General features: G+C 36.8%; 1 protein-coding gene across 9 annotated transcripts in view; it reads right to left on the minus strand.

Moving 5' to 3' along the window:
* The window catches only part of MAP2 (microtubule associated protein 2), a 262,978-nt gene that overhangs the window by 57,035 nt on the left and 188,667 nt on the right, over nt 1–17,276 (minus strand). For 5 of the 9 annotated variants that reach the window (XM_072961366.1, XM_031678227.2, XM_072961367.1 and 2 more), the window contains one exon: nt 15,985–16,269. In XM_072961366.1, the coding sequence (XP_072817467.1) occupies nt 15,985–16,246 (262 nt within the window). In that variant the 5' untranslated portion in view covers nt 16,247–16,269. Of the gene's footprint in view, nt 1–10,824; nt 11,061–15,984; nt 16,270–17,276 lie in introns of those variants that run through there. The other 4 variants (XM_031678223.2, XM_031678222.2, XM_031678220.2 and 1 more) reach the window with 1 other exon arrangement.

Here is a 17,276-nt window from a genome sequence, read left to right on the forward strand (position 1 = left end):
AGGCTGATAAAAAATAAAAGATTTAAAGATCCAACCCAGGGAACAGAGCAGAGTAAGTATAATGAATAATACTTTTTAAATTTCTGTAGTGACATCATGTCATCACTACACAGAGAAACATCTAAAGGTAAGAAGTGAAGTCTGTCTGATAAACGTATTCTGGGTGACAGAGTTAGGATCAGTATTCATAAGAAGATGAAAGTAATCTTCACTAGCTTGAATTGAATTCTGGAAAGAAACAAGGTCTTTTTCTTGTTATTGGGGAAATGTTGGTGGAACATATACCACCAATCGGAGTAAACAGGTATAAGAAACTAATTGAGATACTCTCTCATCCGCAGAAACCTACTTGATAATACCCCAAAGATATCATGCTAAGCTACATACATTCTCCCAAATAATGAATAAACCTGTGATTCAAGGTTACTGAACAAGTTGTTACACGAGGCACCTGCATTTCCTGTCAATATCATCTATTTCACACAGTAACACATTTTTCAGGTTGGAAAATTGGCAAAATAATAGATAAAGGCAACGTCCTGTCCCATTTGGATATCACTTTGATTTGTATCAGTGTAGCACAAACATTTTATATCATAGTAAGTTCTTGTGTCAGAAAACCTGGAATCAAATTCCCTTTATCTCTTAGCTACAAGTAAATGACAATCTCTCTAACCTTCAGATGCCCACCCTATGTATAAAGGGGAACAGCAGTACCATTCATCTTTCAGTGTGTTGTAACAATTAACTGAAATATATATATATATATTTATATATATATATCTCAAGTGCTTATTTAAATTATATATCACTGTTTTAATCACTCTTACTGTCTTGTTATCATCAAGTCTACTATCATCATTTGTGAAGAGCTGAGAGTTTTTGTCACACATTGGGACGATTCTGTCACTTTTCCCAGTGAGTACCTCCTTGCCTCAATTTTGGGTCACTCCTAAGAGACAGTATATCAGTCTCCTGCCACTTATTATTCGGACTAATATGATACAGTACATTTCACTCTATCCGTGTACCATACTATTCAGCATTTACAGTTGGGTTGCAGCTCTCTGGTTTTTTCCATGATGCTGATTCATGCCACACCACCACTATGCTCCTCTGTTCACAGTATTTTACCACTTCAAATTTTGTTGACAGTCTCAGGCCTTGTTTTAGCGTGTATTTTTAGTTGTGTTATTTTGCTATATTAATCAATCAATATTGTTTGGTTAATTTGTAACAAAAACAATGGAGTTGAAACTTTCTCAGTGGCCCTGACAATACCATCTTGGTTCTGAGCAACATACGACATTGTTGGTATACACAGAAGTCTGATTTTGAATGTGTACCTTTTGGGTTTTCATCAGGACCAGCTGTGATTACTTGAACCTGCACAGGCTCACCAATTAGACTGTGAACAAAAGAATCCCAGCAAGTAGGCATATGCCTGAGAACATATTTTTGTTGATTTCTTTCAGGTTGTTTAAGAGAGAAGTAAGAGCTGCAGACAATGAATTCAACCACATGGGATCCAAAAGCCAGTTAAGTGTTTTTGCTTTTAAGAATAACGGGCATAATAGTGCCGTGTTAAAAGAAATGACAAGTAAGCCTACCGTATGCTCGTGAAAAAAGGAAAACAAAACAGTTTTAGACAGAGTGCTCCTGTCAAGAAAGCGTTTTTCTCAGTAGGGTACAGAATGGTTGCCTAGGAAACCGGTGCTAATTGCTACTGCTGATGGAAGCTAGTCAACAAGGAAAGCACTGTGTTTGAAGCACTCTGCTGAACAAACACCCTGGATACATTCATAGAAACAGGGAAAGGAGGAAAGCTCCTTGCTCCTACTCCGTGCTTAATCTGGAGAGTAAATGGTCTCTCTGAAGCTATTTCCTATAATCAAGTGGTGATGAAGGAAACTAAAAGAGCAGATTGTATTTTGTTGTTGTTGCTGCGTTTGTTTCCCTGGCACCTCAGCACTAATTAGAGACCAGCACTGGCATCTCCCTCCTTCGTCAGACTCCGATTGATCCCAAAGGGTCACCTTGGCCAACACTGCAGCTGTAGATCTCTGCCTACCAGCTTTGTCTTCCAAAGATTTCTTTTACAGATTTACTGATTAAAATTAGGATCTATTTAATTTATGGGGAGAAATGCCTTTGCAGTAAAGGTAGTCTATGGAGATAAATGCATTTTAAGATGCAGAATCATGATTGCACAAGGTTTGGTTCTGACTGGTACTTAAATTTAAGAGGATTTATACTGCACCCACTACAGAGGATGGAATTTTGCTTAGTCACTATGGGAGATACAATGATGAAGAAGATACGGTATTCCTACATTTAAATTGTGCTTGAAAGTGCGGCAGTCTCCTTGCAGGACATGTTGTTTGTTTTTTGTAAGATTTTTTTTTTAGTAATGGCCATAGATTTTAGCTGATTTATCCAGTCACATATATGGCCCTCTTCTGAAGTGCATCTGCAACCTGGTTGGGCTAGCACTGGGAGTACAGCCTGTGATTATAGGAGAATGTTCCCTCTCTCTCCATTTTTTCCTGTTTCAGCCCATGTGTTTAAATCCACAATCTTGTTTAGACTGACAATTTAACTTACTCAAATGAAGTTTTGAGAACTTGAACAGAATCGGCCTAACGTTTAAATTTAGTCAAGGGGGAAGGCATAGTAAATTAAGACGGTTTTAGTGAAAGGATGGTTTACTGCAGGTTAAGGGTATTATAGTACGGAATCAAAAGTAATTAGAAAAGCAAAGTACAGATCAGAAATAGTACTTACTGGATAATTTTGCTTCTAATTTTAAGGGTCCAGCAGGAAATAGGAAGAAAGAAAATTTGAAGAACATTTAAGCAGAAGAAATAAAGTGAGCAAATAAATATAGTCTAGCTTTATACTTACATATTCTAGTTAAAAGTCTATGCTGTTCGTGGTGCTGGGGGATCTCAGTGTAATCATGTGTGCATATTTATATTGTTGCTTGTAGCCCATATAATAAACATTTACTAATTAAATCATGTAATATTTTATTGATCTCAATTTGAGAAAAATTTCTTGGGGAATTTGTCCCTCTGAAATTTTCAAATTGCTTTAATATGAATAAATTGAATATGATAATTAATGCACTGAGGGAATTGATAATGCTTTCAGAGCTTTGAAATGCTCAGTTTTGCATTTTGTCAAAACCATTAAAACTGAACTATTCCTTGTAGACTTGTGAGAAATTGGATTATTTTCTGCATTAAGTCTTGAACACACAGTCAAAGGAATGTAGCACTAGCATTATTAATAACATTAATGAAAAGATGAAATATCAATAAAACTAAGAAAGCCTGAATAAATTCATCCTTAGAGTGTGAGATAAATAATATAAAATGTAGTGTGTGTGTAGAACACCACTAGTGCACACAAGTGTGTATGGGTGTGTGTGAATGTGTGCACGTGTCAGCATTCAAGCACGTAAAGGTCTCTCAATGTCTTCAAAAGTTTCATCAGTATTTGGGTACCTCAAAGGACTTGGGTACCGGGTGTGAGTCTAAGATTTCACATGGGGAAATCACTGCTTCTATAGTTGTAAAACCTAGGAAAACCAACGAAAACATGGAGGATATGATGGAAAGATGAGAAAAAGTTCTAGATTATAAAAAAAAAATCATTGGAATGAATTTTTAAAGTATAAGTGCTCTAGACACCAGGGAAAGTCTTTACTGTTTACCTCTATCAACTTACATAGTTAATCCAGGAAAAACTGTTACAATAAAACAGTAAAAATCACCAGCTTAGCTGCCTTTGGTTTGGTCGTTCTAACTCATCCCCAGCATAATGACTTAAGTCAATCTCTGGAGGCCTCCTGACCTGGAAGCATATGGAATTTAGGAACCAGGTGATGGGAAAATCACTTTGTTCACAATACATCACAGGGTACATTCAATCAACAAACAGACAGACCAACATGACTTCTGTGTAAGTACAGTTTGCTTAAACCTCCAGGCCTGATGTGGTTCTAAGAATGAATGTGCAAATAGCAACATACATACAACAGCCGCCTGTGTGCTTTCTTCTTAGCAAGTCTCTCAGGAACTGTAAATGTTTTAAATGAGTGATTCTCCATCTTCTACAACTGCCTGTTTTATTTATTTTTTTTTTGCCATTGGAGCTATATAAAATACTGTCTGCAAATATTCTCTTTATATCAGTCCTGAAAGACTTGACAGACTATGTTGCTACGTGCACATGGTAATTCTTTATACTTTTCAAATTATAACTAAATACACATAACCGGAGAACCATGTTTCAATTATCCTGCGGGGAAAGCACAATGGAATTAATTACATCATGAAATTCTGACAACTAAAATGCTATGGTGAAAAAGAAAATAAAACAAAAAATAAAGAAGAAAGATAATTTTGAGCCATCCTCCTTTTGTCCTTTAATAATGTTTGTTAAATAAAAAGTCTAAAGAAGTAAAATTACCAATAGTTATAGACTTTTTTCCCCAGGGTCTCTAAGTAGCAAAACCAAGAGATTTTGAAAGTAAGAAAATAATTTTTTTAAGTAAGAAAATAAGTGTTAAGTCCAATGTTATATTTGTCTTTGGTGCTATTATGATAGCAAAAAGCAAAGACTTTAATAGAATTTTAAAATTTCTTTATGCCAAAAATTATGCTAAAATAAAAATTTCTTTTATGTTCTGGATTGATTAATCCATCCCATGGAAAATACTATTAAATGAATTTCTCTCCAATCATGGGATCCAATAGGTGTTCATTATGTTAAGACAAACAAGGACAAGTAATTTCTTATCTTCAGAAATTTGCAAATAACACACAAATCCTATTTTAGAAAATACCCCTTAGGGATTTGCTGAAATAAAGTTTTACATGAATGATTTTACTTCAGTGCTATTTACTTATTTCAGTCTATGTCTCTTCTCTGTGTACTGGGTTTCGTTGTTACCAAGCACACCTCAAGACGTAACTGCAAATTGTGAGTGCCATCTATCTCATACTTAAATCTGTCAAAGTACTCATTCTTTATTTGAAGACACTGAAGCTTTATAGCAGAAAGCAAATGATATTTAGGAAGTTTAAAACTGCAACTCATTATGGCAACAGCTCTGATTGTCCTATTGCAGGAGCTCAGCAGAAAGAGAAAGGTAGATCAATTTTGATGGAGCAGCAAAGCTGGAAAAAAAATGCAGGAATGGATGCTATCTGGGTAGGCAGGCTGACATGAGGAAAGGCAATTAGGCTTTGCAGTGGGGCTGCAGATCCTGAACATATGAGGTATCTGCTGGTGACTGCTGACAACCTGCAGAAAACAAAGAACCAGGATTCAGGAAGCAAATGGAAAGGTGCTCAAGGCAAGTTCTATTTACTGCATTATTTAGCCTCCCCAATAGGCAGACGTTACAGTAATCATATGCTATACTATGCTCAAAAACACAGTTTCATTTGGCATGAAAAACACAATCCTATGGAAGAGATATATGGGGCTTCCTGATGGTATGGAAAATCAAGTTTCATAAAAAGGTCCTGAATTTTTCTTAGTAAAATATGGCAATGAAAAATCAATTTACTATGAAAATAGATATTATTTTCTTCCTGACACTTAAAGTAACATTTCTAAGTCAGGACTTTTATCTTTTTTTCTTCAAAATGAACTTACAATTTCAATATTTCATACATAGTAGCCTTGATCATGAAGAGGTGACCAATTTTTGGTTCTAAGAATATGCCTGAAAATAGCTTGGCTTTCGTGATTCATTATCATCCCCCTACTAGTTTATCAATCACTCCTTCCCAACTTTTACAGAGATCCTCCACCCTTCAAAAATGTTTTATTTAAGCTTGTATTTGGGTCTGTTTTCCTAAAGAGAAGTTTGCTGTAAAGGAAAAACTCTTATGAAACCAGGGAATTTTGTGGTTTCTGCCCCCCCCCCTTTTTTGGATAATTCTGAAATGCAACATGAAACAGAAAGGTGGGAATGATTTGGTTTGACAGTAACAAGGTGATCAAAAGCTATAGGAAGACAAGCACAGCTTTAAAGTTTTAATATAATCATTCTATTAGTTGAAGCACTGTACTCAAAATTTTATAGAATAAAATAAAAGAAACATCTCAACATTTTAATCAGATAGATTTTTCAAAATATTTTCTAGCAAGCATATTTGGTAATTTTTATTTTTCTACAGACCTAGTGAAAAAAAAAGCATTTTGTATTTATAAGTTTTTTCAAATCCAGTTGCATCAGAGAACATAGGGAAAATTGAAACACCATTACTTAAGCACAGGAGATTAAGTTAGAATTAAAGTAATGCTCTTTCTTTTAAAATTTACTTTAAAAAAATTAAACATAATTTGGGAGGTTTTTATTCCTTCACTTAAAAAAAATTAAATTAACCTTCTCTGGTGATTTCAGGCCTAAGATGCTGAATTATCAGCTAGAGTACCTTCAATTCACCTGTAAACAATGAAATCCAACTAAAAAGGAAACCTGTGTCACCAAAACAGCCAAGTTCCTGAGCAGTGTTTTCAATGTTGCATTCAGATCGTATGTGCAAGTTCAAGATGGCCCACAATGCATTTCAAGTACTAAATTTTTCTTAGGCTGATGGCAGATATTTCCGTGAGGACAAAGATCACTATTATCCCAACTGAACTTCACCTCCTGGAATGTGACTCTGGAAAGTGACATGTGTACTTGCTTCGAACTCAATTCTGTTTCTTTTTTATTACAATCAAGACATAAGAATTAGGTAAGAAATGGCCTAGAGGAACTATCTTAGATGCTTTGTGACTTAGGCTAAGTAAGTGTAATTTTTTTGAGAAAAGGTAGGTTTCCCTATATAGCTTTTGTGTTCTGGTAAAAGCTCGCAAGAGAGCTGGTTTATTCCAATCTTTTCAACGCTTTAGTCACAAATCTCGGTTTTTCAACCTAATCAGAAAAACAACTGATACCTAATTTTTAAAGGAAGAGAAAAATAAACTTTGGCTTTGAGATAAAGGATAGTAACATGTAAAATGCAACAGGAAGAAAAAGTATCCAATGAATTGATTCGTTTTAAAAATTGCTTATAAAAGTAATTGGAGTTGTTTTTATTGTTTTCCTTGTTATTTTATTTTATTATTTTCTCCTTGGAGAAGAATAAAGTCTTTTAAATAATGAAATAATTAATGATTAGAATTAGAAAATGTAAATGGGAGAATCTTTCATTTTAATATGTCAAAAAGAAAAGCTCTTATCTTTTTTTTAAATAACAAACCTAGATAAATATATCTAATTGAAATTGAAACTTTTTTTTCCTGAAGTTAATGAATAAATATTCCCGTTATTCAACAGGGAAATGCTGTTTACTACCTAAGAACTCATCATTTTCAAGTCATTTTATAGACTTAAAGATGACGTAGAGAATAAAAGGACATTGGTGATATTTTATTCAGGTTGACCTTCAAAAACAGGGTAACACCTCTCCAAGACAATACTGGTATTTTCCTTAAGAAAGAGGTAATAATTAAGTCTATGACTTAGAACATCCATTTGCTTTAAGATTCAGTTTGTCCATTTGTCAGAAAGGAAATTTATGTGTGCTCCTGACCTACAGCAGTGAGGCAATCCTTACATTATAGCCAGAGGATCAACAAGAATGTGCATTGTACATTTCTGTTTGCAGGATATTTCAGTTCATTTTCTATCGAGGCCAACAAATATTACACTGGGCGCAATTTTGCAAGAACGAACGTGAAAAGTTGTTCACTATCCGTGTACGTCTTAGCTGTTAGACTATAGACGTCCTTAGAAAGGTCATTTATCCTGATTTTTCATATTCTTCCCAGTTCAGTTATTTCCATCATCAAGAAAATACTTCTAATCAGATGTCTTACTGCTATCTTAAGTCAAAGATATATTTTCTTCACACCGAAACTTCACTCTCATTTTCAGAACACATGAAGCCATCTGCTGTATCCTTCCACGACACTGCTTTCAACTATAGCATTTCAGAGTTCCTACTTAATTTCTTTCTGTCCTAGTCAACAGTTCGACAGTTTTCCTTTGAATCTAGCCTCTGTTCATTGTTTTTCTATTTGCCTTTTTGGTTTCAATGTTCCTTTCTAACATAGTCTTTCCCACAAACGTACTGCTTACACTGTGGCATAATTTTTGTAGCCACATTTTGTTTATGTAATTTTCATTCTCAAAACCGAACATGGATACTAGCTCTTTCTCTTCTTTATCTCAATTCAAAAACGTTTATTAGCACCTACTATAGAACATAAACACTGCTTCATATACCAGAAGGAACAAGAAGAGGAATGAAGTACAACTTCTACCTCAAAACACTTACCACCTAGTGATGGGGATTAAAACAAGGAACAGGTAACGTCAGTAAAATGTTCGATATAATCGAACATTATTAGCAAGATATAAACATGGGACATGGGAATGTTTGAAAGAGGAAGATTCATTTGAGAAAACAAAATGAATCAGCTCTGGACCTTTGATCATGGACTTCTGATCATCTCTTCTGCTATATGTATCCTTTCAAAATACTTTTCCATCGCTTGTTTCACAAAGCTGCATGCGAATGAAACCACAGCAGATTGCTTGGGCAAATTAACTTGTTTTGCAAAAGAGAAGACTGTCAGTTCAATCAGAGGACTGACCATTCACACTGGTCACTTATGCAAGAATCAGTGGTACTCACATCCTGGCACTGCCTTGACCTGTGTTTCCAAATAGAAAATTTGGACTGAAAAAATTATTGAGTCTAATTTTCAGGCTGCTGAGACTGAATCATCTCTATTATACGTGATTTTTCTGAATCTTGATTGCTCCCTTATTGTGTAGTTTTGCCTAATGTCTTCTAAAGTTTGAGCATTGCTGAAATCAACTGTAAAAGCAGACAGACGCTGCACTCTTATTTCCGTGTTCTAATACTCACATAGCATTTGCGTATTTGTTAAAAGTTGCCACGAGAGCTTAGGACATATGCTTTCCTCATTCTCTGCTCATCAGCATGGCTGGGTTTAGAACTGTACTTTCTCTGAGGGTTGCTGGGTGGTGACTCATTCTGCGAGGGGAGCCACACAGTGAGCGGGCAGCTAGTGGTTCAGTGTCCTTTCCCCCTCGGGACTCATGATGCCAAGTCGGATCATGCTTAAACGACCAGGTCTGCAATGCAGCACCAGTTGTTCTGTTCATCTGCTCCGGGTATGAATTTCCAGACTCCCCTGACAGTCAAAGCAGCGCTTGATGTAATGTGCTAAGGAGCAGTGAAGTGTGAGGGAGCGAGAGGGCTTGACACACTGAAGCGGAAAGTCGGTTCATCTCAAGCAGCTTGGGGAGGAAACAGGGAGGAGGGATGACTGCTAGGTACTTCCTGGTCTACTAATCTCCCACAAGCAATGAAACCAGACCTAAAACCAACCCTCAAGGTGGTATGTGGTACACAGTGACAGGTATTTTTCTCTGGCATATACAAGCAATATAATCAATTCATATATACATCACACTTTACCCCAAAATATATTATTGATTGATGATAAATATATTCTCTAGACATTTGGGTGATTAATTTGTTCCAAATTACTATTAAAAATTTTTTTTGGTCTTTTCTCTTTTGGGAGGAGAGAATTCTTAGAAATTGAACAAGGGACAGATAAGGGCCGTGCGTAATCCTAACCAAAAGACAGGCTTAGATGGTCCAAAAACGAATCCAGGAAGACTTGCTTCCATGACTGATTATTGTCATCTACCCACTACAAATAAAAAGATGTTATGAGCTGTCCAGAATTCTTTTCTAAGTGGAGATTTTAAAATCTTCAAATAATTGCGATACATTAGAAGGAAAATATGATAACACAACATGACAGCAAATTAAACATTTGATAACATCTTAGAAAATACAGAATTAGGGGAAAGGATCAAGTGAAAAATACAATAGTATTAAATTTTACTTACATCTAGACACAAGTGAGACACAATTTTTACAAGTAGGTCTGAATTGTTCTTAGCTCAAATCTGCTGTGCTGATTAAGATTCAAATTCAACCCAGTAATTCTTCAAAAAGTGTCAGTGGACAAAAGAGAATGATAAAATACTTTCTTTTTTTTTTAGCATTTGTGATGTGATTCTGGCATTTAACGCAAAACAAAACAATAAAGAAACAAGAATATTTTTACAAGTGTACGGGAAGAATTTTCTGGAGGAACATACATGGAAGTACATGCGTATGCAAATTAATCTTAATTTTTGAACATCAAATTATATTGTGTTAGATAAGAACCTTGCTCTTCACAACTTGAAGTGTTTGTAGGTAGTTAAAATTCAGAGGAATAAAATCATATTTTATTTGTTGAGTCACCGGGTTTAATTAAAAGGAGTTGAGAGAAACCAGGTTTTCCTTAAATTTTGATTCAAAATTATCGGCTTAAGACAATCTCATCCCACTCTAGGACTCTGGCTGAAGAGCAAAGATAGATACGAGGTAGATTTTTATAGGAAGAACTATCCTATAACTGCACATTTAAACAAACAATTGTGTGTGGTGCCTGTCTTTTCCTCCAATTTTATAAGCTTGATTATAAACAACAAGATTATAAGCTCTAGTTAGCAATGCCTGCTATAAACAAGCTCACATCTTACCAAGAGTAAGAGAGGCAGTTCTGTATTATGATGTCCACGTAGGCCAGCCCCCAGTTAGATTCAGGTCCTTCTATTTACCGATAAGACAAGCCACACATGATTGAAGCTAATACCCCAAAACTGTTTCAAATGGTAGAGAAACCACAGAGGACAAAGCAAACGTGACACATACGAACCTCACGGAATGGCCTTTTCTATCAGTCCTGGTCTTCTCCACTCTTTCTAGCCCCAGATGCCTAACCTTTCGAAGGAAAACACTGAAAAGATCCCCATTTTCTCTCCTCATCCATCGGTGCCGCCAGACCCAGACGCTTCACAGTGAGGCCGTGTGCTTTTCTGCAGATCCGCCCTGAATGCTAAATAACTCTCCTCTCTCTGCGGAGCTCAGGGAAATGGCAGCTTGAGCAATGAGTGGTTGGCATGGCAACAAGGAAAGGAAAATCTGCAACCTCTTGTATTGTTAGGCCAGCTTGTTTATTTGCCTTGGGGGGTGGTGTGGATGGCTCAGTCATTTCCCAGGAGAAATAGTTCTGTCCTATTTGGCTCTGCGTACATTCCTGTATATTATATACAACATGCCATAGCTTAAATGGAATGATGACTCCTACCAGTAAATCTCAAGTCTGAGAATGGAGGCAGGAGGCAGGGGGGAACAAGGAGGTAAGGAAAGGCAGGTTTGAATTTTCTAAGATTGAAAAGGGAAAGCATAGAAGCTTTTAAAGGTATATTCAGATTTTTGCTTGTGAGCGATGACAACATTTTCCTCCACCGTCTGTTTTCAAGCTTAAGTTTACAATTCCGGCAACAATAAACTTGGCTATATGAGTATGTTTATCACTTGGCTACTTGAGTCAAGGGGATGAGAAAGGGCAGGCAAGGCTCTAGAAGGTGCATCTCCATTGAAAAGCTCTGAAAAAGGGACCATGGATAACGCGGAAGACCTTTTATAGATCTTACCGCTTGGACCTGCCAGGAAAGAATCCCTGGAGATGCTGGGGAAACAGAGCAGCCCATGGAAGTCAAGGGGTGGTTACTGAGGAAGTGCCCTTTAACCTTTACATTCACTCAAAGAGATAGCTGGTGCTGGCTTTTGACGGTCATGACGGCACTTTCTACCGTGACTGGTGTGTCTTACTGGTACTTAAAGCACTGTACCTTAGGATAGTCAAAATCACGAAAGCATGAGTTTAAATATTTCAAAGTTTTGACATCTGTTAACTTCTCAGAATTGCCTCCTTTCTATCTGCATTTATTCTGAAAACTGGGAAGAAAGGCCTGATTTTCTGCCATGCTTAGAGATGTGTGGATGTGATGGTTCTGCAGTGGAAGAACTGTCTTTGGTGGCTGTGAGTGAGAACCGCTGCAGCTGGCTGTGTGGCTCTGAATCGGACAGTGCACGGCAGCGGAAAGAGCACTGGGCTACAGAGAGGGGCTGAGTAGCCACGTGGTCTTGGACAGGTCACTAGACCTGGAAAGAGGAGGACTTTCCTACAAGTCGTCCTACAAGATAACGTCCTTCCAGTTTTCTTGATGTTACCTTGATATAAATTGTAGTGTGACTCTGGGCCCCACCCACGAATAAGAAACTAAAGAGATGAGGCTCTAATTTTTGCTCAGAGTTGAAACTCTGTGTGGACCCAAATGCATTTCTCTTGCTTGAGCAAATAAAGATAAGTGGACGGGAAAGAGAGAAAGGGTTTATTGCGAGCCTTTATAATTATTTATTCATGTTTGCAAACCAATTTTAAAATGGCTACTTTAGTCTTATGTTTTATTCACTTATCAGTAATAATAACTTTCCAAAGTGGCCTGATTTCTCAATGGTTTCTCATTTCTTTTTTTAGGCTTCTGTGGCATGGCTTCTAAAAAGGGCCCTTTAATAAGTAAATGAAAGGAAAATTCTTAAAGTAAAACAGTTATGCTCTAATAGGTGAGCATATAATTCTATCTGCTTTTCTATGGATTAGCTTTAAATTACAAGGAAAGAGACAAAATTTAGAAGGGTAAGCTGTAAAGAAATGTAATTCAAAGTGTTATGTCCTTCCAGAATGTCCTGCCCAACACCAACCCTCTCCCCTGTCTCCCCGCCACCGTCCCAATGCATAAGATCAAAGTTAAGCTGACTGTAGGCTTGCATTTTTAAAAATAAAAAATTATTATGACCCAGAAAAGAAGCTGAAAAGCCTAAATGAGAGAGAATGAAGTAGACCTTTGGTTGAAGTAAGCCCACTCGGATGAAGAGAGGAAGTTGGAGGGAGATGTGATGATTGCAATTCATTTATTATGTGATCTTGTTTATAGAGATTAATAAAAATTGATAACTTTAAGGAAAAGACATTTCTAAAAATGAAGAGAAGACTATAGCAAAGAAGGAAAATAGAAAAAAGATCTTTGGATTCAGCTGGCAATGGCCTGGACACTATAACATAGCCGAGGACCTGATGTCACTGAGAAATGTTTCATGTTAACAATGTCCTGAGAAATATCTGTTACAGGGGGAAATTGCAATATCCCAATAGATCATATGGAATGATATGAGTGGGCTAGTACATGGCCTGGTCCTCTTTAAAACAATCACCTCAAAATACAATGCCACCTTGTATCAGTGACTTCTATCATCAAAGGATAGCATTTTTAAAGACCATACCTGAGATTTGAGAACATTTCTTTTTCCTGGGGATGATTTTTGTTTGTAATTTGTGAAACAGTTACATATACACCGTCAATGATACAATTTATTATTTTATTAAGCTAAACTTTGGAGAGAAGTTTAATTGCATTTTAACTTATCACTGGAACATCCTCTGTATGTATGAGGAGATAATATTTTACATTTTTCCTCTCCTACCACTTTCCACATGTGGATAATTGATGGATTCAATACTTGGCCTCCTATCTGGAGGGAGACTGGTTTAAAAATCACATCAGAGTTTGGACTGAAAAACATCATTCTGGTAACCCACAGCTCGCTGTTTACAACTTTCGTCACTCTAAACAAACATATAAAACTTATGTAATTCTTCTTCCAAAGTTATGTAAAATTCATCTGATATATGTTAAGCTGAATCAGAAATTATGTCTGGATGGTCCTGAACCCATAATTTAAAAGAAACATGTTAGTCTCTTTTTAATTTATGTTACTTTCTCAAGCTGGCGAGGACACACTGACCTGGCAAACAGATTTTTCTGATGCTCTTAAATACTTAATTAAGGCCATTGAAAAAATGAAATAGTGAGTGACGTTGGTTCTCTACTGCTTGACCAAGTACGTTGCAGTGATTTTTCCCTCGAGTATATCACAAGCCTCCGTAATAGTCAGTGAGAGTCAACTGGTGAGAGTTCAAGAGACAAAATGGGACCTTTCAATTGCTTTCACCATTAATTTGAAAAGAACTGTTTTTTCTTTTTGCATGCATTCATTCAACCACTCACTCAACACACATTTATTGAGTCCCTGAGGCATAATGTCAAGTGCTGCTGGATATGATGATGAGAAAAATCCTGGTCTGTCACATTATCTCCTTCCTTCCCACAACCATTTTGTTTCAACACGTCCTCCACTCTATGCCTCAGTCCCATCAACACTTTCCTAGTTAGTCCTCCTGACACCCAAGTCCCACCCTCTTCAAACTATATCACACTCGGCTGAAGAAAAATATTCCTTGATCAAGAGTGCCCTTGTGGTCCATGTTGACACCACCACCACCATGGATAATAATAATAATAATAACATTGTTGTTGTTGTTATTATTATTATTATTATTATTATTATTATTATTATTATTATTGACATGATTTCTTGAGTCATTCACTTTATGTACTCTATCCTAATGGGATATATGCGTCTGTTGGGCACTGCACAGCATTTCAGACTCTTGAATAAGATTGGACTCTGTCACCCTCTTTTTCCTATTCCACATAAATTTCTTTCTGCAGGGTATTTGCTTTTTATCACTGCAACTGCCAAAAACCAGCTTCACAAAGATAGGACATCCTGAAAAGAAATGTGGTGCGATCTAATGTTGAAACTAAACTATCCTGAAGTAATAGTTCACACAGTATTTGACAGCCAATGAGTATCACTGTTTCCTCTGAGTATTTGAAACACTCCTGCCACACTCCTGTGCGTGTGCCGTGGCAACTCAAGACGCTACTCTGCACAATTTGGAAACTTTGTTTGGAAACAACCCCTCTTCAATTCTGCCTTTCTGTTTGGCACTTAACACACTGTGTTTTGTGTTTGAATTAATTCTATGCACAGGTCTCACGTCTGCTACTAGATCAGTCGCTCCGTGAAGTTCAGAGACTGTGTCTTGCACATGCCCCGGCACAGAAACTAACACAGCTTGTATGCAGAGAATGTGCAACAGTAGTTTGTTGAATGAATAGATTAACAAAAATCACACTATGTACTTATGTAATTTTTCCTCCTTTGAAATACCTTTCCTATTTCCCCATTAAAATTTAAATATATTTTTTGAACTGAGTGTAGAGTGGATAAGTGTTGCTAACTAATTGAGTGTAAAAAAACCAGATCTTTGAACAAGTAAAGGATGATGAAAGGGGCATCGTCTTTCTTCCTAGTAGCTTACTTACTCCTTTTCGAGTAGCATGTCTGCAAGTGCCTGTGTTCAAATGCATTAAATTCTGAATCACAGAAAAAAGGAAAAGAATGGAGAAGAATATTACAGGGCAGGCTAGTGTTTCCCTGTGCCATTAATGACAATATTATCAACAGTAAAGAGGACTATTGGTAGAGATTACACTTTGAAAGGAAGTACTTAAGATTAAATTATATTTTGTTCTTCAAGCATCTGTATATTAGTTCTTAAAAAGCTATCTGAGAAAGTATGAAATGGTTCCTGTGTCTCTATGTGTGTTTGTTTCCTTTTCTTTTCTTTTCTTCTCTTCTTAAAGTTGGGGAGATGGACTCTATATTCCTTTCCACCCTAAAAAGTAAACATGTTTCTGTGCAATCAATCAGATTTAAGTCCAATACCATTCAAGGGAATCAATAAGAAACTGTGAAGTTTTCTTTCAGTGAATTAAAATGCTGATGGCTACTAGCAGAACACACATACACTGAGCCATTTGTCTACTAAAATTTAAGTGGTAAAAACGAATAGGGAGATGAGATTGAGAATACAACTAATTTGGGGGAGTGTCAGGCTAATCCACACAATTCTTCTCTTCTTTTGGTGTGTATTTCCCCTGACCGACTAGAATTTCAGTTCTACCAGTAGGGAAAGAAGATCAGGGCTGTAAATTAATTCACTTTCAGCTTAAACAGACTTCAAAAGCACAAAACAAGCACTGGTGACAGAACCCGTAGTTACCTGCTGTTTCTCTGTCAGCTGAGGTCAGCTCTCCGTTGATCCCATTTTCTTTGGTATCTGAGTAGGTGCCCTGTGACTCATGTTCTCCAAAGGCGCCCTCTTCATCCTCCCTGTACGGGAATCCATTGGCGCTTCTGACAAGTCCTTCCCCTGCCCCACCTTGATCCTTGATCTCAGGTGGGTGTGGGTGTGCAGATGCCTCTGTTAGTTGAGCTGAGGTCCAGTGAGGCGCCTTTGCTTCATCTTTCCGATCATCTGCCATTCTTCAATGCCCTGTGACCTCTCCTGGGGTTGGAAGAGGAAAAATGGCAGCTGTCACTCTGGGGAGAACTTATCTGGTATTAGCAGCAATAAGATAGAGAAAAATTATAAACTCAGTGGTTAACTATGGTCCAAAAAATATGTTCAATACTTTTACTATCAAGAGGTAGCCACTGTGAACACCTTGGTTTTTATAGATCTTTTCTAAAATATCCATTCTTTTAATATAAGCTCACTATCAGTTCACATATATTGTTTTTGTTTTAAACTCATGTTTGGCCTTTCTGAGCTAACTTTCACTGACATATAATGCTGACTCTACAGCAACAGAATTCTCTAGTATAGAGAAAATCTGTAGTATGAGAACACTGGATAGAAAATGGTGGGGGAAAGACTGGCTGAGGGGAAATGCTGGATTACAGAGAATTACTCCAAGTACTCTTAACTTACAACTCTCTGAAACCTAGAAAAGACAATGGCCAATATATCAGCCCTTCCAGTTTCTAAGATGTTCAATTCAAACCAGAGGTAGATATGTTATCTGGATACTGTGTATTAAAAGAAAGATAGTTTTGGCTTAATTGTTCAGCAAACTTTCCCAAACTTTATCTATAGATTTAAAGGGAATGGCATTTTCTCTTAGTATAAATCTTACGTGGAAAACAAAAATTATAACTTTAGGCTTATGTCATAACTTATAGTATTATTTCACAATTAAGTCAATCAAGTTAGATGACTAACATATATTCAGTGGCTATAAATTATAGTAAAGTTTGAATAAATCATGGAGTAGGTGTTCTGTACACGTTAAGCAAATGATACTGCCCGGCCTTCACTTATATGCCGATGCCACTAAAGTTAGAGATGTAGCTGACGGGAGGTGATACGTCACTCAGTTTTGAAAAGCTGTTGCCAGAAATGTATCTTCACTGATGGTCTATTGTCCCCACACTGATGATGACATAGTCAATGACGGTCTATGATGGAAACTAAGAATATTTTCCTTTTTTCAGAAACAGTAACTCAAGCAA

Source organism: Vicugna pacos, chromosome 5, assembly GCF_048564905.1.
Source record: "Vicugna pacos chromosome 5, VicPac4, whole genome shotgun sequence".
NCBI classification, from domain to species: Eukaryota; Metazoa; Chordata; class Mammalia; order Artiodactyla; family Camelidae; genus Vicugna; species Vicugna pacos.